Source organism: Lampetra planeri, chromosome 11, assembly GCF_965212315.1.
Source record: "Lampetra planeri chromosome 11, kcLamPlan1.2.h2, whole genome shotgun sequence".
Lineage (NCBI taxonomy): Eukaryota > Metazoa > Chordata > Hyperoartia > Petromyzontiformes > Petromyzontidae > Lampetra > Lampetra planeri.
Window position 1 is genome coordinate 13,483,109 of NC_136117.1, and position 27,911 is coordinate 13,511,019.

A 27,911-nucleotide genomic window follows, 5' to 3' on the forward strand; every position below is an offset into this window, starting at 1 on the left:
TGTCATCACTCGTCCTGGGCACTCGCTTGCCCTTCACCACCAAACTGCGGTGACCAGCACGGTCAAGGATGGTTTAACAACAAACAAATCAAACCCCTCCACAACAACTCACGAGGCACGAGCAGGCCTTCCTCCAGCCGTGTGTTGACAAACGGCTGCAGGCCACTGAGTCGGTGTCAATGACGAACGCAATGAGTTTATTTTATTCTAATTTTATTCGTGCCACTGTCGACACAATGTCCCTTGTGATTGTTGACGTCATTGCCGAAGTCGTCTCAGCGTTGAGCCCGAATCCTGCCCGGGCAGCTACTGCCCTCTGGCGTTCGGTGCTGGAATTGCGTCGCAATTTTAGTTTTCGACGCAACGCTCAGATCTCTTCACTACTCCCAAATCCAGTTCCGGATCGACTGTGACGATCAACACTCCGTGGACTTGCCACTGCCTGGGTCGTCCCTGTCCTGTCGCTCAACTCCCCGCTCTCCACTCTCATCTCACTCTCTCCTCCACGCACTCTCCTACCTCTCCCCTCTCTTTTTTTCTTTTCCTGTTTTTTTACGATCAGAGGAAACAAGAAGATGATCGGTGTAGTCGGCACTTTGCTTCGTTCATCATTTAGTTTTTTTCATCTCACTTCACTCCCCCCCCCACACACTCTCCTACCTCTCCTCTCCCCTCTCCTCCACACACTCTCCTACCTCTCCCTTCTCATCTCACTTCACTCCCCCCCACGCACTCTCCTACCTCTCCCCTTTCATCTCTCTCTCTTCCACACACTCTCCTACCTCTCCCCTCTCATCTCACTTCACCCCCCCCCCCCACGCACTCTCCTACCTCTTTCCATCGTGTACCAAAATTACATCTGAACAAAGTTCAACAAGATTATATACAACACAGCCCCTATCATCCACTTAAATCAATAGTCGCTCTTAGAAAAATACATTATGTGTGTACATTACAAAACTTGCATTGATACAGCTAAATGATACAGCGAAGTCCCAGATGTTCTGACTCCCAATTGCTGTGAGTCCCAGGTGCGGTGAGTCCCAGCCGCTCCGAGTCCCAGCCACTGCGAGTCCCAGCCGTTCTAAGTCCCAGCCACTCCGAGTCCCAGCCACTGCGAGTCCCAGCCGTTCTAAGTCCCAGCCACTCCGAGTCCCAGCCACTCCGAGTCCCAGTCTCTCCGAGTCCCAGCCACTCCGAGTCCCAGCCACTGCGAGTCCCAGCCGCTCCGAGTCCCAGCCACTCCGAGTCACAGCCACTCCGAGTCCCAGCCACTCCGAGTCCCAGCCACTCCGAGTCCCAGCCACTCCGAGTTCCAGCCACTGCGAGTCCCAGCCGCTCCGAGTCCCAGCCGCTCCGAGTCCCAGCCACTCCGAGTCCCAGCCACTCCGAGTCCCAGCCACTCCGAGTCCCAGCCACTCCGAGTCCCAGCCACTCCGAGTCCCAGCCACTCCGAGTCCCAGTCACTCCGAGTCCCAGCCACTCCGAGTCCCAGTCTCTCCGAGTCCCAGCCACTCCGAGTCCCAGCCACTCCGAGTCCTGGGGCCCGCGTGCGCCGCTCGTCACGCCAGTTCAGGGAACAGAAAGGAGTGCACGTCCCTGACGGCGCTGGCTACGAGGCTCCTGATCGGCAGCTCCGCGGGCAGACGCTGCTCCACAGCCAGAGGGTGGAGGTAGAACCTGGAGGAACGAGGGCAGGGAGAGGCAGGGGGAGAGGCAGACAGAGAGAGAGAGAGGGGGGGAGAGACTTTTGACTTTTAAACAACTTTTATTGCCGCCAGCAGCAACAGCACTAGAGGCGATTCCGATATGAAATACACAGTCACCAGCAAACAAACGAATACACGCTATAAATCCACGCGCTTTGGCGCTAAATGCGGCGCGCACAACACGAAAGAAAAGTCACGTGTTGGTGGTGGTCATCGCGCACGGTGACGAGCGAGCGAGGGGGAGAGAGAGAGGAGGAGAGAGGGGGGGGGCGATAACGACAGTGGTGACTTCCCATTCAAGCAGCACGACCGCACGCACAAAAACAAATAACAACCTCATCACAATAAATTTGGTTCTGCACTGAGTTGCTATGATATTCCATCTCTGCGAATGAGCTGTCACGTGACAAACATTGCTGTCTGTGGCAGGACCGGTGGGAAAGTGATGCCCCCTACCGCATGCACCAGAGGTCAAGCGAAGGAATCTCAGAAGGAGCTCTGCGACATTCACTTCCGTTCGCCGTTCTCCAACTTGTACGTATGGTGAACTTCTTTCGCACCGTACGTCGCCAACTGTGCTAATCGGTGCAACTGAAGGGTGGCACCACTCTGCGAGGGATCCGACGAGATTTCATTCCCGTCCGATGACCGAAACGCGGGCGGCGCGGCGCGAATAAAAAACGTGAGAATGACCAAAAAAAATCCTCTCGCGGCACCTGAACTCCTGCGCGTGGTCCCTCGCGACGCGCTCCCTCCAGCGCGCGCTGCGCCGCACCAGCGCCTCCAGCACGCGGAACAGCCGCAGCAGCAGCAGCGCGTGGCGCGGCGAGAGGCCCTTCCCCGGCGCCGGCACGGGCGGCCGTGTCGCCCCCCCCCGACCTCCTCCCGTCCCTCCTCCGGCGACACCGATCTCGTCTCCCTTAGGCGGTGCCCGCTTGCGCAACAGGGCCCCCATCGACCGGCGGAGCAGCGACGTCTTAGGCGGCGGCCACGCGGGGCTCGGAGTGTCCCGTCGACGGGAGAGGCCGACGACGGCCGACGAGGACGATGGGAGCGACGGCCACGGGGGGTCCGGGTCGATGCGAGCGCCGTTCGTGGGTGACGGCCCCGGCCCGGCCGGGTCCGCCAACTCCGGCGGTGTCGCGGCCGCGTTTGCGGGCCGCGCCAAGGCCCGCGTCGCTCGGCTCATCGCGGCCGCCACGAACGTCTCCTGGCGACGTACGCGTGCACGGGCAACAGTCGATTAGCACGGTTGGCTACGTACGGTGCGAAAGAAGTTCCTCGCCGCTACGGCTACCTGCGTGGATGTGGGGCGCGGTATCGGTTTGTCACCGGTGGCTGACCCAACGCGCGAGAAAATAACACCGGGATGTTTTAGACTACGGTCACGTGCAGATTGAGCTAAACTATTTGTTTTATTGTACCAGGTAAGGTCCCGCAGGTAAGGAGCCGTATAGCTCTTTTTCAGAAGCGACCTGGCCACAATTGACAGCTGAGCAAAGTGGCCCATCGCGTGGGAATTTATAGCAACCAAGATTACTGCGGAGCGAGACGACAAATTGGCAGCCACCTCTGGGCGAATCATTTGAATGAAACAACTATTTCGGCAGAAAATAATGCCAGAGTTGAATCGATTGTTCAATTCATTCGTGCGATACCATGTATATACAAGGTGCTTCAAAATGTTTTTAACACTTCTGAAAATTTCCAACAACACCACAAGAAATGTGCCTCCAGGCTCTGGAGACCACCTGGAGAAGATTCCAGGCGTGTGTTGACAACGATGGTGAACAAGTTAGAGACTCTTTTACTTTTTGAAGCTATTAACATACATTTGTTATTATCATTAGACCTCCTTTGCCAGTACCAAAATATAATAATAGGGGTTTTCCCCTTTTTTCTGGCAACAAAACTGAAACCTTTTAAGAAGGATTCATGTCTACGTTAACCACAATACTAGCAGTCAAAATGCAAACAAAAAACACAATATTATAATACATGCATTGTCCTTGAAACTGATTGGTCCACACCAGAGACGGCTTTCTTTTGAGCCTCGTCCCAATTGGTGCTCAACCAGAGGACGCCAAAAGGCGTACAGCTCAAAGACAATGCACTATCAAAGTAATGAGGGCTCGGGGTGAGCATCTACATCATGAGACTTCCTTTGCCAGAATTTTGACTGCACGTATTGTGGTGAATGCAGACATGAGTCCTTGTTAAAAGGTTTCAGTTTTGTTGCCAGAAAAAAGGGGAAAACCCCTATTATTATATTTGTTATCATGTTAAAGTGTATTATCCGTTTTTTTTCAATTAAAAACGATAGTGCCATATAAGTGTAAAACAAAAATTAAGCACCCTGTAGATCGTTGGATGACTATTACAGCAATCGTTATTAGAGCATACGTATATGATATCATCTGATTAGTAAACCGGAAATCCGGTTATCCCTGTATGAGAGCGGATATTAGGAATAAACCATCGGCCGATAACGGACATTGCTCCTGGGTCCCAGGCGCACGGAATATCGAGTCACAGACACAACGAGCGGCACCGCATTTGGCGACATTCCGACTGATTCTTTACCCATTTCCGCCAATGACACTCATAAGGGGTGAAGCTGTTCAAACACCAGATAGACGCAGCTATCGCTCGCCATCAAGTCTGCATTGAACACACACGTGCTTGTGGCGGAAACATGGAAACAACCGTCCTTTGATGATGATATACTTTGTCCAATTATTTTGTTCATCATCTCGAATCACAGATACATCCCTCATGCTATGCATACTCGAAACATCGGTATCCTGCCCTCAGCCTGGTCTATCCCCACGAGTTCAGAGCTGCCTAACCCTTAACTCTTCATTACAAGTTAAAACAACAACATCGAAACTCACCACTATTTGGGCCATGCCTTTACGACCCTATTTGGAAACGTCGTACGGGGGGGGGGGGGGGCGATGCGTCAGTGCTCGCTCTGTCGGTTTAAGACAGGCATGTCCAAAGTCCGGCCCGCGGTCAGATTTCATACGGCCCGCAGCTTCGGTCTTATAATGTGTTAGTTATGGCTCGCCAGCTCTGTCAGAATAAATACATCATAAAACTCATGGAAATGTAAGGTATTCTATACAGTTTGTTCAATGTTTTCTGACTGAATGAAAGGCAGAATTGCGTTTTTAGAGTTGTTCCCGTCTGCCTGAGTGGCTTATATTTGGTTACATTGTCATTTGAAAAATAAAGGTAATTGTGACAACGAAAATTGTTTTATAACAGTGTGTGTATTTCCACGTAACTTTTGTGGTTAAAACAATGTCAAAAGGAACTATTGGCCCCCGGGCATCTTCACTTTATCAAATGTGGCCCTCTTTGCAAAAAGTTTGGACACCCCTGGTTTAAGAGAATGCCCCCCCCCCCCCCCCCCGGCTCCTGTGTCTGGCCTGGAGGACAACGTCAGGTCGACAGATCCCAGCGCGCTCAGGGGACTCCATCGTGACGCTCACCGTGGCCGGCAGCTCCTCAAGCGTGGAGACGACCCAAGCGACCGTGAGAGGCCTCGCGGCGCCAGAATTCCATTCGGCCTGAGGATGAACATCGCAAAGATTAAAATAAAAAAGCTCTCACCGCGTAGCCTCAACAGACTCTCCGGGGCAAGTGCTGTTAGCGAGCACCTATTAAGGCCGGCACGGTACACGAGGAGGGGGGGGGGGTGGGTGGCCAGCACCACGCCCGAACGCCTTTGTCTCCCCAGTTGACACACCACACAGGGTACAACAGGAGCTTATACGAACGCGCGGCTATTCATGCAGATATTTGTCATTGCCACAGCCATTGCCACACCCCCCCGATTATCACGGTTGGCTACGTATGGTGCGAAAGAAGTTCAATACACGTACACGTCTCTTGATGTGTGGAGCCGTTTAAAAATCCACTGCTGGATGAGGTTCTCCCCCTGCCTCTCGGTCACGGGGGGCCACTTGACCATATTTCACCACGCTGGTCAGCGCGGGTTCGTCAAGGGGGAGGAGAGCCCGGGACGGGTGCAGACGTTACCCGCAACTGCCCTTGCCCAGGGACAGGAATCACACTCAAGCCTGCGGGTTCACGGCGCAGTGCGCTAGCTATGGCGCCAGCGCTCCTTGACCTTCTATCCGCTGATGAATATTTAACAACTTGATGCACCGAGCAACTTTCCAGGGCCCCCCCTGGGGCTTAAGAGACAGGCGGCTCAAACTCGCTCTGTGAGTGGCTGACGATGCCCCCTCTTTGTTAAAGGCGCTGCCCCGCAATTGCGCACTCACGCGACTGCTGGCGGAAAGGGCGCTCCACTACTCCTAAGAGGGAGCTCTGCAAAGCCCATCTACAATGTCGTTTTGTCCTACTCTTCCACGCTTTTTTGTGTGTTCAGTTTGCTGCCCTTACCCCCCCACACCTCCAATTAGCACGGTTGGCTACGTACGGTGTGAAAGTTCAACATACGCGCGTACGTCTCGCAAGAGGTGAGAGTAGCCGCACTTTTCCCAGCCGCCAGTCGAAACGTGTGGGTGGGCAGGTGCACGGGAATGAAATGAACTTGCACCGTCGTTTCAATTGCTGTGCCTGGAAATTGACTCAGCGACCGTCGGATTGCAAGTCCAGGGGAGTGAGAAACCGCGAGATGATGCACTATTTCTACTTAACAAGCATGAATACTGAAAAGTTATTATTACCATAAATCGCTAAAAAAATATACAGAACAAATCAGTGAGCAAACTAAAACTAAACTACTTTTATTTGACCAGGTAAGGCCCACTGAGCCTACACAGCTCATTTACAGAAGCGTCCTGGCCGCCACAAAAGCCAGCTCAACAAAGTGGCTTATCACGTGGAAATGTACAACAGCCAAACACGCTAGACGCATGTTTCTAAATGTGGAGGGAAAACCCGGAGGACGCGGAGGCAATCTACTCGGCCACGGGGAGAGACACGCGCAAACTCCAAATATACAGCCGGAGTCAGGGTTCAGATCGGGATTGAACCCACGACTCCCTGTATACCAGGCGAGGTAATTAACATCTCGCCACCGCGAGTAACTAAGAGCACCCCACGATCGCAATGCATTTAGGAATCGAATGCATCGCTTGGATCGAGCAAGCTCGCGGCAACTTGGGACGAGTCGGTGGTGGGAGGGAGTTCTAAAGGCAGAAGTTGCGATCGCTCGCTTCGCTTCGGCCGATCTTACCATGATGCCACTCACTCCGCTCAGCCGAGGGTACCACTGCGTGTGCCAAACACAGACACGCCAGTCGCCTTGATTAAAAAGGGGTCATCTCCAATGCCGGATTAAGCTAGTGCAGGGCCTGTAGCATATGTTCTAAAGGGCCTCTAATTAAAAAAAAACACGTAAATATTAAAACACGTAATTTTTTTACTTGCACAGTAAAGTAATTGTTTTTTTTTCATTTGCTATAAAGCCAGATAATATACGACAAATCGCTAACCTTAAACACCCAGTCGTTCATAAAAGTTGAAGGCGGTATAGTACTACAGTAATAGAGCAAGTGCAGAATCACCGAACCGGAATTGATAGCTTGAAAGCATTTAGCGCGGGGCCCTTGAAAGTGCGGGGCCCGTAGCGTATGTAGCTACTTTTGCTACTGGGATAATCCGATACTGATCATCTCTCAGATTAACGAACTAATCCTACGGCGGATTGGCTCGGCGCTGCCAGCTGGCTTCTGGCGGAAACAAAACGCGATTGCTGAGAACAATTTTGTTGTTTTATCATCTCACTTACATCGGGAGCCGGTATCTTTACATTTCACGTGGTGCCCCGAATAACGAACCACTGCCATTCGCTCCGTGCGAGGTGGCTTAATCGTTGCCATTGTACCAGCAGGGCCAAAAGCGGATGGGGTCAGTGTGATCTCGGTCGGAATGTTTCTCTGTGTGTATATCTGTTTTGATCTTCAGACTTCAGACTCCGTCACTTCCAATGGAAATGCGGCATTACGAGATCGACAACAGTCCAAGGTCGTCCTTAGTCACAGCATCTTTGTTGTTATTGTTGTTTGCCGGATGGGAATGTCCCAACAAAAAAAAAGAGAGCCCTGAACAAACATTGACGTGAAACCCGTGCAAGAACTTACTGCGAACAGGAGTCTCAGTCGATTAGTGATTTAATGAAGTTGTTCTCTTTTATCGCTATCGATGATTAGGGAAGTTGGCGATGTAGCCCAGTCCTCGTTATTAACTGCTGGTGTGAGGATGTGCACAATTCCCCCCCCCCCCAGTTCAATCAATCGTGAACCTCAGTAAATCTTCTCACGTACGCAAGCTGGCAATTGCCGTGCGTGGTCTTCCACGGTGTACTCACAGTCTCCCGTAAATATGACCCAATTATCTCACACGCGCCGAAGTCATCTCGCCGTAGTCGGGCGCTGCTACGGCGTCTGGCGGGCAGCAGTCGCGGCCATCGTGACGCCGCCGGCGGATTGTTCTTCTTTTCGGAACCCCGTTAAGAAACTCTTGATGAATATATTCTTTGGGTCTTTCGGTAAAGTCACGTAGATAGGTTCAAAGGAAATAGCAACACAAACAAAGGGGGGGGGGGCTTTTCCTGATCACGACCGCTTGTGCTGCGATCGAAACGTCGTACTTTTATTTTACCTATCTACGTGACTGTACCGAAAGCCCCAAAGAATATGAATTCCTGCAGTCACGAAAGCTTTTTAAGTCGAGACCTGATGAATATATTTCGTCGCTAATCTCGCGAATACAGCGTTCGCGCCGGGATGAGGCCGCGCTGCCGTGCGCCGCCGTGAAGGCGCCCTCCGATTCATTATCACGCGAGCGGAGTGTGATCCGGCTAGTGGAGGGGGGCGTGAGGTTGGCGTGGATTCACAGCTGACCGGGGGTGCGGAGGGCCGTTGAGCCATCGCGCCCTCCACAGATGGCACGCACGGCGAGCGCGTCCGTGTGAGCACTTACAGCCGCGTTCCCTGCCAATAGTCGTCGAACCATTTGGGAAAGTGCCGAATCCCACGCCGGAGACGTTTTTTTTGTCCGTAGAACCCGTGGAAATAAATCACGCGGAAATCATCGTCGTCATCGTCGCCACAGCTGCATTGAGACTGCGTAAAGTTACGGTTACAGACCATGGACCTGGAAAGGACATACGCTCTAACCAGGGATACCCACAGCAACGTTAGAACATATGTCTCCAATACTGGATCGGAGAAATATGTTGCTGGCAGCATGATAAAGAGCTCAAGCATTTGCCATTTCACATTTACCGATGACACAGTATTCGCAGCACGCAGTGAAAATAAACTAAACAATAAACGATGTTTATTTTGACCAGGTAAGGCCCACCGAGCTGCACAGTTCTTTAAAAAAAGCGACCTGGCTACAAATGATATATCTCAACGAAGTGACTTTATCACGTGGACATTTCGAGCAGCCACATACTCCAAAATGCACGTTTCTATATGTGGACCACGGGGAGAGAGAGAGACACGCAAACTCCATGGCCGGCATCGAATTCACGCCCCCCTGTGTACCAGGCGAGGGAGTGAACATCTCGTCAACGTGGTGCCCATTGTTGTGTTGATGTTGTTGTTGTTGTGATAATAAAACAAGATTGGTAATGAATGAAAAACTGCTGCAAAGGTCGGGCTCAAACGCAGCGCATCTCAGTGAGAGAGCGACGACGTCGCGCACAGGAGGAGGAGGTCGCCTCCCCGCACGGCAGCGGACGTCGATCGAGGGGGCGGGGGGCCCAGCCGCTCGCGTTACCGTCGGCCCCTTGGCGTGTCGCACTCACAGCTTGGGTGGGGGGGGGTGGATGGGGGGGGGGGATGTGTGGGTAGGGGTGTGTGGGTAGGGGTGTGTGTGGGTGGGGGGGTGGCTGGGTGGGGGGGGGGGTGTGGGTGGGGTGTGTGGGTGGGGGGAGTGGGTGGGGGTGTGTGGGGGTGGGTTGGGGGGGTGTGTGGGTGGGTGAATGTGTGGGTGGGTGTGTGGGTAGGGGGAGTGGGTGGGGGTGTGGGTGGGTGTGTGGGTGGGGGGAGTGGGTGGGTGTGTGGGTAGGGGGAGTGGGTGGGGGTGTGGGTGGGTGTGTGGGTGAGGGGAGTGGGTGGGTGTGTGGGTAGGGGGAGTGGGTGGGGGTGTGGGTGGGTGTGTGGGTAGGGGGTGTGTGGGTGGGGTGGGTGGGTGTGTGGGTGGGGGGTCGTTCATCACGGCGGGGGCTGCGCAGGAGCTGCGCGGTTTGTTTGCCGTTGCCACTGCCAACCGCCGTTGCTGCGGCGGGGGGGCAAGTGAAATAAATAAATAACAAACTGCCACTCAGAGAACGAGAGCCGCGCGCAGGTGGCCGCGTGGCGACCGCGATTTCTGTTTGCCGAGCGTCGGACCGCACCACCACCAACCCCACCACCACCACTGCCCCCACCACCACCACAACCACCACCACTAACCCCACCAATACCCCCACCACCACCACCACCACCCCCACCACCCCCACCACCACCCCCACTTACTCAGAGACATCCTGTTCCGCGATCAATATAGCGACGTGCTTCCCTCTCGCTCGTCAACCACAAGCGAGCGCCACCCCCCCCCCCCCGTTTGGTTGATCCACTGCTGGATGAGGGCCTCCCCACGCCGTTGCGGGACGTCGGGGGGAGGGGGGGTCGCAGTGCGGCTCGGAAAATATTCACACAACCAAAAAATAAAAGTGAGAAATCGCGACTGATAACCCGTGATCATGTGAGGTCGGCAACGTGAAGAGTCCCACACACCAATGCACGTCATCATGCGATGGTTATTTATGAAAAATTCAGTATTCTAATTATATTTCGATTTAAAGCTTTCGTGACTGCAGGGATTCACATTCTTGGTGCTTTCGGTGAAGTCACATAAAAGGGAAATAATAAAATAATAAAAATAAAACAATAAAATTCTCACAACGTTTCGATTGCAATCTGATGATGATTGATTGTGTTGCAATCGAAACGTCGTGAGAATTTTATTGTTTTATTATTTTATTATTTCCCTTCTACTTGACTTTACCGAAATAACCAAGAATATTAGAATGATAATCATAATAAAAATTAATGAGATTATGCAGACTGCACATTCACGTGAGACTGGACACAATGCCTAGCGGCGCATCTCCCCACTCCACTTCACTCAGCAGGCCCTCATGCTGGTCACGATCGCCGGACACAATTGCCCCAAAACTGTCCTCACCAAACTCAACAATTGTATTTACCGGAGTAAAGGCCCAGCGAAAGACTAAGGCTGAACGTGAGATGCTTCTCGTCTTCTCTGCCACATCATCATCATCATCGTCGGCCATGGTCGGTCCACTGCTCGATGGATGACCTCACGCTTAATCGATTCGCCGATCGTGCCTGGGTCCTCACCTGCCGGGCCGCCACCACCACCTCGTAGAGCAGCGCCGTGGCAGCCTCCGTGTAAGCCGCCACGAGTCTCCGCTCCTGCGCGCCACGATGAACACACTTCGTCATGTGTCGCACGCGGCCCGGTGTGTGTGTGTGTGCGCGTGTGTGTGTGCGTGTGCGCGTGTGTGCGGTCATTCGACCCGTGGCACCTGGGTCTGCCCCGTGACCTCCTGCCAAAGGGCGTTGGACACTTCACGTGGCCTCAAGGTGCACATGGCCTGGCACAAGCGTCGTGGTGACGTCACCGCCACTTAGTGGCGAATGGCGGTTGTTGTTGTGTGTGCGCGCGTGTGCGTGTGTGCATGTTCTTGGCACGGTAAAAGGCACAGGTGGTGGTGCATCGGCCAGCAGTCATCTCAGTCAATCGACCCGTGGCACCTGCTGGGTCTGCCCCGTGACCTCCTGCCGGCGGGCGTTCGACACTTCATGTGGCCTTAACGTGCACCTAGCCTGGCACAAGCGCCGTGGTGACGTCCCCGCCACTTAGTGGCGAATGGCGGTTCTTGTTGTCGCATGCCGTGGTGGAGCGGTGAGCGCGCCGCGCCACAATCCCGCTCACAGCCACCAACACCAGTGACGATTATCTGAACCGGTCCTGGGCCTCCTCTAGATCGACTCGGCCTCAAATGAGTACCTGGTGCGGTGTGTAAACATCTCTACTGGGGAGACAAACGCGGCCGGGTGTGGTGCTGGCCACCCACCCCCTCGTCTACTGTTCCAGCCCTCATAGGTGCACGCTAACAGCACTTGCCCCAACAGTCTGTTGAAGCTATATGGGGGGGAATCTTTGTCTTTGTTTCTGCATGCACTGTGCAGTGTGCAGTGCGCGTGCAGTGCGCGTGCAATGGCCATCACACAAGCTTCAGCAGTGAACAAAAAGCCAACGTGACTTTTCTGCTCAAACGAGCATTTGCGACGCGTTGGTTGCTCACCTCGTGTTTACACCTCTGTGAGCTCCACGGCGGAAGCGAGCTCACCCGTAGGGCAGCCACCGCCGACTTTCTCCGCAGTGGCTACCGATTTTTATCGACGCCCCGAGACAACCCCCCCCCGCCCCAGGATTAGAGCTCACAGCCTCCCGACTGCGAGTCGCTCCACCCAGCAGTGGATAGACCACGGCCGGTGGTGGGCTGAGGTCACGTGTTAAATGGAGCCCCCTTAACGCGGCATGCCAGATGACGGAGCGGAGAGAGCCGGAGCGGCGCGGTCGCGGCTCTCACTTGAAGGCAGCGCTGCGGTGACGGTGGCGTCGACGGTAGCCGCGGTCCTTCCCCATCCGTCGGGGTCAACGGGGTCGTGAGGTCAGAGGTCAACACCGCCAGCAGATCCGACAGCGCCTGGCCGCTGCACGGTGCGGCACGGAGCTCTCGTGAACAACACGGCCGCCCCGGAAAATCGGAGCCGGCCTCGCGCTCCGGGTAGGGGGGGGTGAGTAGCGACGTGCGGTGTAACAACAATAGGATGGATGTGGTTTGGGTACGTGTGTGCGTGTCTGAGTGTGAGTGTTTACGCGGGGGGAGCGGTTGTGCGGGGGTTAGCCTCGACTCTGCCGCAAACCCTGCGAGCCGTGTTCAACGCCCGCCCGCAGCTATCGTCAGGGGGGAGCGGCAACGCCACGTGTGCGTCGAACTTCTTTCGCACCGCACGTGGCCAACCGTGCTCGTCGGGAGGGTAGTGGGGGGTAGTGGAGGGTAGTAGGGGTAGTAGGGGGGTAGTGTGGGGTAGTGACGGGGTAGTGGAGGGTAGGGGGGGTAGTGTGGGGTAGTGGGGGGTCACCTATCGGCGAGCAGGGTGGATGTGCGCCAGGGCACCGTCTCCGTCTCCCTGAACATGGCGGCGAGCGTCTTGAGCACCACGACGCTCAGACTGTGCGGGAGGAGACCAGGTGATGAGCACTGCACGCTCGACGCTGCCAGAGGCGACAGCAGAGACAAACTCCAACGGCAGGACTTGCCGTGCAGCCCAAGCCTGTGTATGTATGTGTGCTGAACTTTTTTCGCACCGTACGTAGCCAACCGTGCTAATCGGAGGTGTGGGGGAAGGACAACAAACTGAACGCAAAAAGCAGTGAGTTTGCCAATCGAGATGATTTAAAAGTGCGTAGCTCCAGTGGCTTGCTAATATCGGATGGAAGAGCGTTCCAGACGGCCGCAGAAGCGCATCTGAAAGTGCGTGATGCAGTTGTCGATGGCTAGCCCAAAAAACATACCGATACAATATTTTCTCAGCCGTGAGTCGGGAAGCGTGTACGATGCACGTGTGGTCCCACGCGCGGGTCACACGCGTGGGGTCACGTGGGGTCACGTGAGGTCACGTGGGATCATGCTCGCGGGGTCACGCGGCGATTGTGGTCAACGCGAGGTACCTGATGTGGTCGGCGCGGTAAGCGCAGGGCGAGGAGCGAGCGGCGATCACGAGACGCTGCGCGGTGGACGCCAGGAAGGGGAAGAGGCTCTCAGACTGCGTGGCACGCGCAACACCACGTGCGGGAAAACACGTGAGCAACACATAGCGAACACACAACGGACAGCATGAGCAATGCAGCCGCTATACATAACCGGCGCATGGCAATGACAGAATCAGCAGGAGCTGGGTTATCCAATTATGTAAGTAATCGGTTACTCTACCGATTGTCAGAGGTGTGGACTCGAGTCATGTGACTTGGACTCGAGTCAGACTCGAGTCATGAATTTGATGACTTGCGACTCGACTTGGACTTGCATAACAATGACTTTGTCCCACCTCTGCCGATTGTCGGTTTGATTACTGGACTAGAGACAGACTAGGACTAAATAGCGGCCCAGGCTTTTGTAAATACACCGGGCCAAAATCGGGCTTTGGACTAAATGGCTAGATTTGCGATGTGACAGCATGCTCGCGTGATTTTTGCCGCGCGATCTCATTGGCCCATTTGGGCTGGGTCCAAAAAAACAAATGGGCCGGTGAGGAAGAATGTTTGGGGGTTCCGAACATGGGGACGTAATGCCAACCGAGAGCGCAAACAAGCAATGAAGCGTGCACATTAGAGGTAATAAAACGTTAAAATAACCAAAAATTCCTCTAATGACATTGGCAATTTCCCCACACCGACCGACCCACCGGGGCCATTTGCCCCATGGACTGCTGCTGCCCAACGGCCAGTCCAGGCCTGCCCGTGGGCCCCCCCCCCCTCCCACCCGGGCGGTGCCGCACCCGCCAGAAGAGCGCCTTGACGGTGAAGCAGCGGTGAGCGCCGAGACACAAGGCCCGCAGGCCGGCGGCCGTCTCCTCTGGGGACGCCTCCTCGTGCCGCAGCGCCGCAGAGAGCCGCCCGAACAGCGCCCCTGCCTCCTCGGCGCTGCCCCACAGACAACGCAGAGGAAGCTCGATTTAAAGCTTTCGTGACTGCATGGATTCATCTTCTTGGTTCTTTCGGTAAAGTCACGTAGAATGGAAATAATAAAATAAATAAAACATAATAAAATGATAAAAATCTAACATAATAAAATAATACATATAAAACATAATAAAATAATAAAAATAACACATAATACAATTTCGATTTAAAGCTTTCGTGACTGCAGGGATTCATCTTCTTGGTTCTTTCGGTAAAGTCACGTAGAAGGGAAGTAATAAAATAATAAAAATAAAACATAATAAAACAATTCTCACGACGTTTCGGCCACAATGCAAGCAGCCGTCCTCAGGTGAAGAAACAGGTCTGTCGAGAAGACAGCGTCTGAATGACACGCCCCAGGCTTGGAGCGTCTATTCAAGCTGGGTTGGAGCGGGAAGGTGCGCCTTAACAAAATAAATTGCATATCAATAGGAATTTAGCATATTTATGGGAAATGCAGATATGGGATTAGTACTACTTGTGAAGTGCGTACGAGGTGAGAAGGGGGTTTAAAGTCAGAGGAAGCTCGCTCGCCCTCGCACCTCTAGGGTGTTCGTGTCCACGTGATTCAGGCGACCGCAGTAGTGGCGGGATGTTATCTCCCTCGCCTGGTATGCCAGGAGGTCGTGGGTTCGATTCTGACCCCTTGACTTCTGCTGCATCTTTGGAGTTTGCGTTGTCTCTCTCGCCGTGGTCGCGTGGATTTTTCCCTCCGCAATTTTTTTTAATCAACACACGTTTAGAGCATTTGGCTGCCACTTTGTTGAGCTATTTATTTGTGGTTAGGTCGTTTCTGGAACAGAGCTACGTAGCTCAGTGCGCCTTACCTGGTAAGATACACAATTGTTTAGTTTGAGTTCACTGTGCATCACTAATTGTATTCACAAGGTAAAGACCGCTGAGCTGTGAGCTCTTTTTCAGAGGCAACCTGACCCAACAAGTGATGATAGCTCATCGAAGTGGCTTATAGCAGCAGCGTCGTCATAGGTGAGAGTTCATACTCACAGCCGTATCATCTAAAGGTGTGTGTTATATCTTCATGCGGAGGGGCAAAACCACGGGGGAGAGAGAACACGCAGACTCCAAATATACAACAGGCGTCGTCAGGGTCAGGGATCGTGCGTCTGGTTGACCGAGCGCGAGAGAGAGACACCTACCTCCTGCACGTGCTTTGCTCAAGCAGCCGAGCTGAGCATTTGACATCGAACTCGGGTCTGAACTGCAGAGTAGCTCTCTGCGAAGTGAAAACGAGGGGAGGAAAAAGAAACCCGACAAAACGTGACACAATGTGAACCACAGAAAAACACCCACCCCCCCCCCCAAACTACGTGGAAATGCGGCGGTGGTGACATTCACCCTCCAGGCAAGAGCGCAGGACTAAGCCAAGGGAACGCGCCCGAGAGAACGTTACACCGCAGAGATGGAGCGACGGAATCTGCGGCCGTGCGGGAACCCAGATGGATCAAGAGCATGAGAGAAGGCGATGGCTTTGGGGAGACCTTCATCCAGCAGTGGATAGGACATGGCTAACATTAAGGGCCGACTGTCCTTGAGGAACAAAAATGTCCGTGTGGAGCGAAATAGCCTTCAATACCAAGTCCATTTGTGTTGCAGTTGTCTTAGGGGCCGTCCATAAATGACGTCACGCGATTTTGGACGATTTTTGAACCCCCCCCGTCGTCACACGGCGTCACAAAAAGTCAGACCCCCCCTCAAATATGACGTCACAAAGCTCTGCCCCCCCCCCAAAAAAAATATAAACACGCTTCAAATCGCTTTAAACCATTGTCATTGTAGTGCGTATTTAATGTGCCGCTGCACTCTGATGTTGTAGGAGAACACATTTATTAAAAAGTCTATTTAATTAAGTAGAACGTGTTGTCTATATTTACTAAAAGTTGCGCATTTTGATTTGACGTCACATATCTCAACCCCCCCCCCTCGTCACACATCGTCACAAATGTCTGACCCCCCCCCCCTCCCTAGGTGCGTGACGTCATTTATGGACGGCCCCTTACGTTGCACAGCGCGTACACGGGGCAGCGGTGGCGGATTCGTTTGCGCACAGTGCCGTGAACCCAGAGACCTGAGTTTGACCACTGGCCACTGCCAATGGTCAGTTTGCGAGTTAATGTCCGACGGTTGCTCACCCCCCCCTCCCGCGCCGTGACCGCCGTTAGCGCAGGGGAGACCTCCATTCGGCAGCGGACCGGCAAAGAGAGGGGGGGAGGGGGGCGGTAAATTTGGTAAAACTGTTACCGGGAACGCACCCGTGGCGGTGGTGTCGGTAGCACGTTCACGCGCTCGGCTGCCTCTTGCGAGAGGGGTGGGGGGGGGGGGAAACGTCGGAGCTTCGTGCCGGACAAGGAACGCGCTCGGCACAATCCGCGGACACATCGGAGAGTGACGCAACCACGAATCGCCCCGTGGCTCAATGCCGTCCCTGGCTCCAGCGACGGATTTACAGGTTTTAGGGTGCCCTGCTTGGCAACGGCAGTTCTATGTCGGATGCAACAGGCGACGGGAGTGTGTTTGTGTTTGGGGTTTGATAAATATCGTTGCGCCACGCCGAAGACTTTATGGTGAGACGTAAACATTGCTCACGGAGAGAGAGAGAGAGGGGCACGGGGAGATGGAGCAAGAGACGACGTCGACACGGAGACGGCGTTGGGAGAAGTTGTTGATTTTTTTTCTCGATTGCTTAACTCACCCATGGCATTGGGACATGCAATCTTCGTCTGTTTACGTATGAGTGGCAATATCCACCCTCAAATCCGTGTCGGGTTTCTATAACTGCGAATGGCACGGTTGGTTACGTACGGCGCGAATGAAGTTCAACATATATACACTACGCTATACACTTCACTATACACTATACACTCACTACAATACACTACACACACTACGCTATACACTACACTATACACTATACACTCACTACAATACACTACACACACTACGCTATACACTACACTATACACTCACTACAATATACTACACACACTACGCTATACACTATACTATACACAATACACTCACTACAATACACTACACACATTACGCTATACACTACACTATACACTCACTACAATACGCTACACATAGTACGCTATACACTATACTATACACTATACACTCACGACAATACACTACACACATTACGCTATAAACTACACTATACACTACACTACTATACACTACACTACAGTTTAACATGTAGGCTGTCGCGACCAATACCATCCATAACAGAGGTGTTTTGGTTTAGATCGCGTAAATATATAAATGTGTTGTTAAACCCGCCACCACCCGACACAGCCAACTAGTAAGGTTTGTCACATAAACAGAACGTGCCAAGTCCTCACTAGTACAGCACCACCGGTGTGTTGGAGAGCCAAGCAACAGATTGTACATGTTGAGTTTACTTTGTTGTTCTTACCCCACACCCCGATTAGCACGGTTGGATATGCACGGTGCGAAAGAAGTTCAACACACACACACACACATATATAACAACACACACATATAACACACACATATAACACGCACACGTAACTATATTGCACGGTGAAGAGATTTAAAGGTAATTTGTCTGAGCCAACGTTCGATACCAGAAAATTATTTACAATGTTATTATATTGATTTATGGTTGTGCAATATATTCAATCTCTCCTTTAATGCAGTTGTTAGTGTTTTTTACTCTGATTTATCTTTAATTCGTGACTGCCAAGTATTTTATTTTGTAAGTTTCGTAATTTCCAGGTCACTCTTTCAAATGAAAGATCATCCCGGTCGTCTGAAAGCCCTCTCCGACCCTGCAAGCTCCGCAGCAGGATTTGAGCCTGGTTCATACAGGTGTAATGATAAGGGTATCAACCTACGGTGTGAGTGAACTAGTGGCCATGGGAAGTAATGACAGGGGAGTCAGCCTGCAGTGCGAAGGGACTAGTGGCCACGGGAGGTAATGACAGGGGAGTCAGCCTGCAGTGCGAAGGGACTAGTGGCCACGGGAGGTAATGACAGGGGAGTCAGCCTGTAGTGCGAAGGGACTAGTGGCCACGGGAGGTAATGACAGGGGAGTCAGCCTGTAGTGCGAAGGGACTAGTGGCCACGGGAGGTAATGACAGGGGAGTCAGCCTGTAGTGCGAGTGGACTGGTGGCCACTGGAGGTAATGACGGGGGAGTCAGCTTGCAGTGCGAAGGGACTAGTGGCCACGGGAGGTAATGACAGGGGAGTCAACCTACGGCGTGAGTGGACTAGTGGCCACGGGAGGTAATGACAGGGGAGTCAGCCTGCAGTGCGAAGGGACTAGTGGCCACGGGAGGTAATGACAGGGGTGTCAGCCTGCAGTGCGAATGGACTAGTGGCCACGGGAGGCAATGACAGGGGAGTCAGCCTGTAGTGCGAATGGACTAGTGGCCACGGGAGGTAATGACAGGGGTGTCAGCCTGCAGTGCGAATGGACTAGTGGCCACGGGAGGCAATGACAGGGGTGTCAGCCTGCAGTGCGAATGGACTAGTGGCCACGGGAGGTAATGACAGGGGAGTCAGCTTGCAGTACGAGTGGACTGGTGGCTACGGGAATGATCGAAAATCGGAGCGTTGTCAGGTGACGTAAGAGGACGGTGGAGTCTGCTGGTGGAGCGAGCGGTCTAGAACCAGCGAGAAGGTTCGGGAATGGGGACGTAGTCTCGGACCGTATAAAAGGGAGATGCGCGGGAGACTCGGGCTGTTGCAGTGGGGATCTCCGCCTGTCCGAGTGTGAGCACATGGCTCCTTAATAAAATAAACCATCTCAAGACAAGTGCGTCGAAGTCGTCTTTACACGTGCATCTGATATTCATTGAGGACACCATTGAGTGTTGTAGGCTCGGGCTGTGAGGTGGCTATAAAATGGCAGTGCAGCCATGAATTGAATATATCCGTGTGGCGCTCAGTGTTGCCCGTCGTACTCGTGATGGGTTTTAAACTCAACTTAACTTTTATTTCACCAGGTGAGGCCCACTGAGCGAAATATAGCTCGTTTTCAGAAACGACCTGGCCACAGATGATAGCTCAACAAAGAAGTGGCTTATCACGTGGAAATGTATAGCAGGCAAATAAACGCGTGTTTCTTCATGTGGAGGTAAAAAATGACGGAGGACCCGGAGAAAAATCTACGCGACTGCGGGGAGAACAAGCAAACTCCACACATACAGGCGTCAGTGTCGCGATCAAACCCACGACATCCTGCATACCAGGAGAGAGAGATAACATCTCGCCACCCTGGCTCCCCTCTCCCGGTTCTCCAGTTTCCCCTCACACGAAGCCAAACACTCAATTTAATGGAATTGGTAAAAAAAATCCTCAAGTGCCAAAAGATACCCACTTGGAGACGAGTCCCTGAGACTCGGTAATACTTTCCTGGATAACAACGAAGTACAGTACGTTATGATGATGATAATCATGATGATGATAATCATGATGATGATGATCATGATGATGATAATCATGATGATGATAATCATGATGATGATGATCATGATGATGATAATCATGATGATGATAATCATGATGATGATGATCATGATGATGATAATCATGATGATGATAATCATGATGATGATGATCATGATGATGATAATCTGGATGATGATAAATTGCAGACCTTGGCACTTGCCACTTTCGTCACTGTGGCCCAGATCCTGGAGCCAGTCCTATCCTGTCTGCGGTGGCTTCACCCTGGCCACACACACAGAGCCCAGTATTTGACTATTATCTATCCCCTAGCAACGGCTGTGAGAAGGCCAGCCTAATAAAAAAAGAGGGACAATCAGCATTCAGTCTTTTCAAATGCACGCACGTGTGTCATGTCTTTTGTGATAGACGCCCCGTGATGGGACAGTTGTGGAGGGAGTGGAGAAGTTCCAGTGCTTGAGCAGTGTGCTTATTAACCAGCTCTGGTTTGGCAGCCGAGGTCTCACTCCGTATCGGTCGAGCGGCGTTATCATCATCAGCTGCGTAACGCTGTGGTGTGGAAGCTACCAGGCCTGCCGCTCCATACGAAGCTCCGCAATCGGAAGGTCACCAGTTCAAACCCCGGTCTGTGGTCGACTCAGTCCTTCATCCCTCCACGGGCAATAAAATAAGTGGCGTTATGTTGGGGGAGTCAATAGTGGAATATCCACAACTGGCTCAGGAGATGAGGAAAGCCCCATGCTAACACGAGACTATGAAGAGTAAAATTAGCTTCATCCACCATTCTTGACCTCACACTCTGGGCCCAGTGAAACACATTCACCAACTGATGTGTTTTTTTAATTATTCCGTTCACAGGGGAAATTTCCATGGCTGAGACATCCATCGTTTGGGCGTGGAAAAGGGACAGACTTTTAACCGCGATTTAAAAAAACCACAACCACGTGGGACAACGTCGGCGTCACTGCGCTGGCAATGTCCGAGGAGAGCGACCACTCACGATCAGGAAGTTGTCCAGCGTGCTCTTGAGGTGCAGCACGAAAGGGGACGACGGTGACAGGATGTAGACGTGCAGCTCCACCGTATCGGCCGGTGATCCGCCGCCCTCCTCCCCCTCCTCGCCGCCGCCGCCACCGCCGCCGTCCTTCCGGCCCCGCGGCCCTCGAACTTTGACGCCGCACCTCAAAGTGGAGGCCACCGGCGAGCCGTCCCCGCAGCGCCGCGAGTCCCGAGAGGAGTCCGGAGACTCCCGCGCCGCTGCCGGAGAGCCGGCACGGGCGGTCGGAGGGTCGAGCGTCGGCCGAGCGGTGGCGCCACCCCAAGCGGCCGCCCCCGCCGAGGGCACGCAGGAGTCCGGCAGCTTTGGTAGCGGACGGAAGCCGGGAGTTGCGGCTGGACTCGGAGTCTTGGGGTTGGCGTGGGCCGGTGAGACGGACGGTGGAGTTCGGCCGGGGTCTGGCGAGTGGCGGTCTTCATCGCCGCGAGCTCCGGCTGTCGTCTGCGCTGACCGGCGCCTGGTGACAGCGAAAAAAACAAAGCGGGAACGTTAAAGCAATCACCGACTACAATGACGGGCACTGAAGCATGACTTGAAAGATAAAACAAATACAAAAAATCGTAGGCCTATAGGGAGCCATCGCAGTGACCAGAGGAAGGAAAGCGTGGACAAAGTTCGTCCAGCCTCAACGTTGGCCGCCTCGTGCCACGGTGGAAACCACCTCGCCTGGTCTGCAGGAGGTCGTGGGTTCGTCCCGACACTGACGCCTGCTGCTCTATATTTGTATTTATGGATTTTTTTTGTTCTCCCCGTGGTCGCGTGGATTTTTTATACCAAGCCCTCGGGTTTTTCCCTCCACACTTAGAAACAACGCACGTGTCGAGTATTTGGCCGCTGTAAATTTCCGCAAAACGATAAGCCACTTCTTTGAGCTGTCGTTTGTGGCGGCGGCGAGTTTGCTTCTGAAAGAGAGCCACGCAGCTCAAGTGGGCCTGTACCTGGCAAAACAAAACAGAGTTTATTTTCAGTTTACGATGGACAGCAGACGAGAGTTGCGGAGAAGACAGAGAGAGAGAGACAGGCGGTAAAAGCTCCGTGCCCACCGGCTTCGGTGCCGCCGTGGCCCGGTGGGTTCGCCGGTGCCGGCGCGCCGGTGCGTGACGACGATGTGCTGCGCGTTCTCGCGGTCGGCGCCGCTCAGGAACTCGGGCAAATCGTTCACCTGGCGTGGAGGGGGCAACGCGGGCACACGGAGGGGGGGGGACGAGGGATTTCCATTTCTCACGTGTCCGGTCGCACGCACGCACGCGTGCACCTGGCAGTTGGTGTCGCAGCTCGGGGTATGCCACCTATGAAAACTAAAGTTTGAACATTTTTTTTTATATTTACCAGGTAAGGCCCACTGAGCTGTATAGCTTTTTTTGAGAAGCGACGTGGCCACAAATGATAGCTCAACGGAGTGGCTTTTAATTGGTAAAATTATAGCATGCAGCCCAATACTCTAAATGCGTGTTGATTCTAAATGTGGAGGGGAAAACAGGAGGACCCGGAGAAAAATGCACACACAACCACGGGGAGAGAGACATGCAAACTTCAAATATACAGGCGTGAGGGTCGGGATCAAAACCACGACCTCCTGTATACCAGGCGAGGTAGTTAACATCTCACCACCGCGGCTAAAACACACATTCGTGGACGAACACATCTTGGGAATAAGAATATCTCCCAATCCGAGGAAAGGAAGGCCAGCTACACAAGCGTGTTGTCTCGCGTGGCGTGTTATTTTATGCAAGTGACACGTAAACAAAACAACTGGAATTTTCACGTTCCAGGAAGTCGCTCCAGACTTTCCAGAAGAGTTACACCAAACAGACGGGCGACGTTGGGAAAACCAGGACGGGTGGCAACCGGGGTCTCCCTGAGCGCGCAAAACTAAACTTTGGTGTCTCCCGCGGTGCGAGATTGATGCGTTAATGCGACTTTCAACACGATCGTTGGGAAGTGCACCGACCAAGTTAGCGGAGCGGTTAGAGTGGGGACCGGCTCAGATTTCCGTGGCAACCTCTCGGCAGGGCCGAGCCAGCATCGGCCGAGTCGTGTCAGCGCGATTTCGGTGAGCCGAACGGCTCACTTTGCAAAGGGCGCTGCGGCACTATCAGCCGGGTGGCTCATCTTTGGCTGAGCCCTCCAGAAAAAACTCTTGAGATTCAGTCAAGAAAGTTGTGAGACTGCGAGTGACACTAATCCTGATTTAACAAATCAACGAACTGCTGGGAGACGTAGAGATGCCAAGTTGATGTTGTTGCTGATGTTGTTGTTGTTGTCAGTCTGTTGTTCTTGTCCAGTTGAGGCCTCTGAATTATTTCAGAAGGTGAATCAGGATGTGTATTTATACTGGAGGAATCTGATGAGCTATGAAGCTATTTTTTTGCCGATGTCCAGTAGGGGCGGGTCAGAACCTCCGATTAGCGTGGTTGGCTACGTACGGCGTGGAAGAAGTTCAACATATATACACACAGAGAGAACGTTACAACAAACAAACAAAAACACCATAGCAGTGCAAATTATAGGAAAGGTAAAAATGATATATATAAATAAAACGAAATCATTGTTTTTATCTTAGCAGGTAAACCACACTGAAGAATTAACTTGTTTTTTTTTCCCAGAAGCCACCTGGCCACAAATGACAGCTCAACAAAGTGGCCTTATCACGTGGAAATCCATCGCAGCAAAAATAATCTCAACGATTTAAAATCTTCGATTTCGTCTCGCCGCTGCTGCCGCTGCTGCCGCCATGGACTTCCTGTCGTCTTTTCTCTGGGCACCCAGACCCGCAGTCTTAACTTCTCCACGTCTCACACGGCCAAGGCACGGCGTGCAAGAACTGTTTACTGAGTGGCTGTCGCTGGCCAGGTAGAGAGAGTGAGAGAGAGAGACCGGCGCACAACATCGCAGCGTCCTCGTGTACACGGCCCCCATCGTCCGTCCGGTGTGCTCGTCCCAATGTTCATCTTTAGCGATGCCAGCAGCCGCAGCGCGAGTGCGTTCGGCATTCAAGCCTCAAGAGTAACTCCGCGTGCGGGAAAACAAAGGCACTACCCCCTCCCCCCTATCACTCAATGAGATCCTCTCTCAGACGTGATTATAAATGAAAGGCGGTTTGTTTTCTCCTTCGACACGGATGTCAGTGGCTGATGTCATGCATAGGATCAAGCTTGGTTCCGAATGAGAGTTGAGCACTGTATCATAATATCTGTCCATGATCCTGAATCAGATGGCTAATCTTCTTGGTTCTTTCGGTAAAGTCACGTAGAAGGGAAATAATAAAATAATAAAAATAAAACATAATAAAGTAATAGCATATTTTATTATTATTATTTTATTATTTCCCTTCTACGTGACTTTACCGAAAGAACCAAGAAGATGAATCCCTGCAGTCACGAAAGCTTTAAATCAGCTGGCTAATCGTGATTTAATGACGTAAGGCTGCCAAGAGGCATCATCACGCAGCCACGGCGCTTCATGGAGAGGTGGCTACAGCAGCCGCTGCAGCTACCTGGGAACTCGAACTCGATTCCCGCTAACGACCAACAGTAGTGGCGACAATCTGAAGCGGTCCTAGGCACTGCCTTAGGTATACTCAGCTTTAAACGAGTACCCTTGGGAGACAAAGGCGGCCGGGTATTGTACCGTCACGGCCTTCACACACAACTTGCCCCAACCATGTTTAAACAGTAGTCACACCGCCTGCACACCACTCGACGGCTACGCCACGGTTCGCCTGATCTCTACAAACACCCCCCTCCCCTGTACCACCTGCACCAGCCCCTCGTCTCTAAGGCCAAACTCTTACAGTGGACCCAGCAAACAGCAGCATGGACCATTCATTCACCAGCTGCAACGTGGACTAACCCACCAAGCCGCAACAGGGACCACTCATTCACCAGCTGCAGCGTGGACTAACCCACCAAGCCGCAACAGGGACCACTCATCCACCAGCTGCAACGTGGACTAACCCACCAAGCCGCAGCATGGACCATTCATTCACCAGCTCCAGCGTGGACCCACCCACCAGGCGCACGTGGGTCACGTCCCTGAGCTCCACCAGCTGCCCCAGCGAGCGCGGCGGGTTGTCCATGACGAGCAGGGCGCCGTCGGTGAGCACCACGAAGCGGTAGCGTCGCTCCACCACGCACGGCTCGTAGGCCCTCACCCTCTCCCAGTGGGCCCAGCGCAGCGAGCGCTCCAGGAAGCTCTCCAACTTGCTGTTGCGCCGGCAGGTCGCGGCGGCAGATCGGCTGCCCCATGAAGCCCACGCGGCCATACGAAGAGTGGAGTGGGGGGGGGGGTGACCCGGGTAAACCGTGACTCCCAAAGCAGCGCGCTAATCACGAGAGAACTATGATGGTCATGATGATGATGATCGTCGTCGTCATCATCATGACGACGAACTCTAACTGACAGCTAACTGATAATGAGATCTACAATAATGCGGATGATGATGATACGAGGCTAGGAGCCCCAGTGGTGATGATAAGACCTATGGTGACGATTACGATTTGATCACTCGGGCGATGATATGGCGGCACGATGATGAAATCAGAGCAGCTCAAAAAATAACGACACTTAAGGTGGTGGTGGTGGTGATGGTGATGACAATTCAGAGACGCACGACGCTGCGTGGACAAAGGTAACTTCGAGATGGAATTGCGGGAGGCCTTGTGCCTTCCTGCAGCGGGACGGTGCAGGGCTGACAACAGCAGCGGCGGCGATGATGATGATGAATGATCGCGATGTTGTGATGGTGCGCGCATCGAACCACGCGACTCCTCCTTTTCTCTCCCCACTGGTGGTAAGTTCAATGGTGAAGACGACGACCACGATGGTGGTGGTGTTGGGTCGCGATGACGTGACGACCTAGGCGGCGTGATGGACCGGGGTTAGGTGAGAATAAGTTCACTCCCGCACCAGGCTGAGACAGAAACGAGGCGCCGGCGTGCGCGAGGCACGACCCGCTCGTGGCTCCATCATCCTCATCCTCCTCCTCATCCTCCCGTCGGCTGCGCTCGGCGGAGAGGTGGGGGCAGTGGAGTGAATGGGGGCGGGTGGGGTGGGCGAGGCGCGGGACTGGACCCACGGTTTCCAAATAGGATTCCAGACGCACCCCCCTCACACACCTTTTACGTTCAATACGGGGGGTCTCTCGCTCACCACCCACCCACTCGCTCTCCACCCACCCACTCACTCACCACCCACCCACCCACTCTGCACTCCCCAGGGCGCAGATTCGTCCCACCCCCCGCGGTTGAGTGCGTGATTCCACGCAGCAGGCTACGGACGTCAAACAGCTGGCGACGTGACGACGGAGCTTGTCGTCCTTACCCCCCCGCACCTCCTCCGATCAGCGCGGTTGGCTACGTACGGTGCCAATGAAGTTCAACGCATACACAAAGATAAAGATCCCCCGTGTAGCCTTAACAGACTGTAGGGGTAAGTGCTGTTAGCGAGCACCTATGAAGGCCGGCACAGCACACGAGGGGGTGAGTGGCCAACACCACGCCCGACCGCCTTTGTCTCCCTAGTGACAATGTTTACACATCGCACCAGGTACTCATTTGAGGCTGAGTCGACCTAGGGGAAGCCCGGTACCGGTTCAGATAATCGTCACTGGTGTTGGCCGTGAGCGGGTCGCCAGGTTCATAGGCAGCGCGCTAACCGCTACACCACCACTCCCCACTACACACACACGTACACACCCACATGTACACACACGTACACACACGTACACACACGCACACACACACACGTACACACACACACGTACACACACACACGTACACACACAACGTACACACACGCACACACACACAAGTACACACACACGCGGCGCGTACGTCGCTCGCACCCCTCCGGCGGCGCCCCGTGTTTCGGACCCGCCAAGTTCACGTCCCCCGCGCGGTGCAGCGCACCGAGTACACGAGAGAGGAGGAGACAGCCAGCCTAACCCGACAGTTCGCCAAAAAGCTCCAAATCCTCGGCAGTTTCCACCGTCGACGATCTCCGCGCTCTTCAAAACGTTCGCGGCGACGCGCTGCACGAGCCGGATGATTGGCACGTGCACGCGGGAGCCCGTCCCGATTTTCGGCAAGACCGCTCGACTCAATCTTGATTTGAAGCTTTCGCAATTTTCACCTGAAGACGGGCGCTTGCGTTCCGTTCGAAACGTCGTCAGTTATTTTATTGTTTCTACCCACGTGACTTTACCAACTCGTCGGACGGCCACGCGGGAGGCTTGGAACGCGCCGCGCCACTCCGAGCCGACGCGTGCCACCCAGATGGGGGCTTTGTGACGTCACCATCTTTAATGCAGTAGAGGACGGCAGAGCTTGGAGGCGATTATCGACGCGCGGGTCTTACCGACCCTGGCTGACCGTGCGTCCGTGGCTCTTCCGAGCAGCCCCGAGTCGTTTCTCTCGTCGTGAGCGAGCGCCGTGCCGGCACCTTGCGAGTTAAACCTCGTGACCGGCGTCCGCATTACGCCGGCCGTGGCTGTTTAGACGTTTCGGGTTTGCCACCTTCGCGAGGTAGAAGCTGGAGGCGGTCGCCAATGTTTAAAGAAAGTTGTTGGGAAGGGGGGGGGGGGACGTTCAGAGCGAAGCGACCACAACGACGCGGCCGTCCACAAGTTCCAGTCGACGGCCTGGTGACCAGGAGCTGCTGTGCTCACGAGGAACCAGCGTGCACAGGACCACGTGGTTAACTCATGGTCACTCGTTAGCAGCCTGGACGGGGGGGGGGGGTCCACTTACACGGTGCAGCGTTGCCCTGGTCTGGACTGCCACTATAATAGTTTTATGGGGTTCGATCGCGTAAATATCTAAACGTGTCGTTAAACCCGCCACCACCCGACACAGCCAACTATAGTAAGGGTTGTCAC

At 53.6% G+C, this 27,911-nt stretch overlaps 1 protein-coding gene across 1 annotated transcript; it reads right to left on the minus strand.

Moving 5' to 3' along the window:
* Positions 1–825: 825 nt before the first annotated feature.
* C11H12orf56 (chromosome 11 C12orf56 homolog) lies at positions 826–27,509 on the minus strand. The gene is made up of 14 exons (XM_078599054.1): positions 27,406–27,509; positions 25,954–26,034; positions 25,023–25,272; positions 22,078–22,196; positions 20,978–21,491; positions 15,680–15,756; positions 14,339–14,483; positions 13,512–13,606; positions 12,923–13,012; positions 12,367–12,490; positions 11,108–11,182; positions 5,207–5,284; positions 2,426–2,919; positions 826–1,680 (listed from the first exon to the last, which is right to left on the minus strand). Exons 1-14 carry the CDS (start codon positions 27,507–27,509, stop codon positions 1,563–1,565), a joined length of 2,364 nt encoding a protein of 787 aa, XP_078455180.1. The 3' UTR covers positions 826–1,562.
* Between the last annotated feature and the right edge of the window lie 402 nt (positions 27,510–27,911).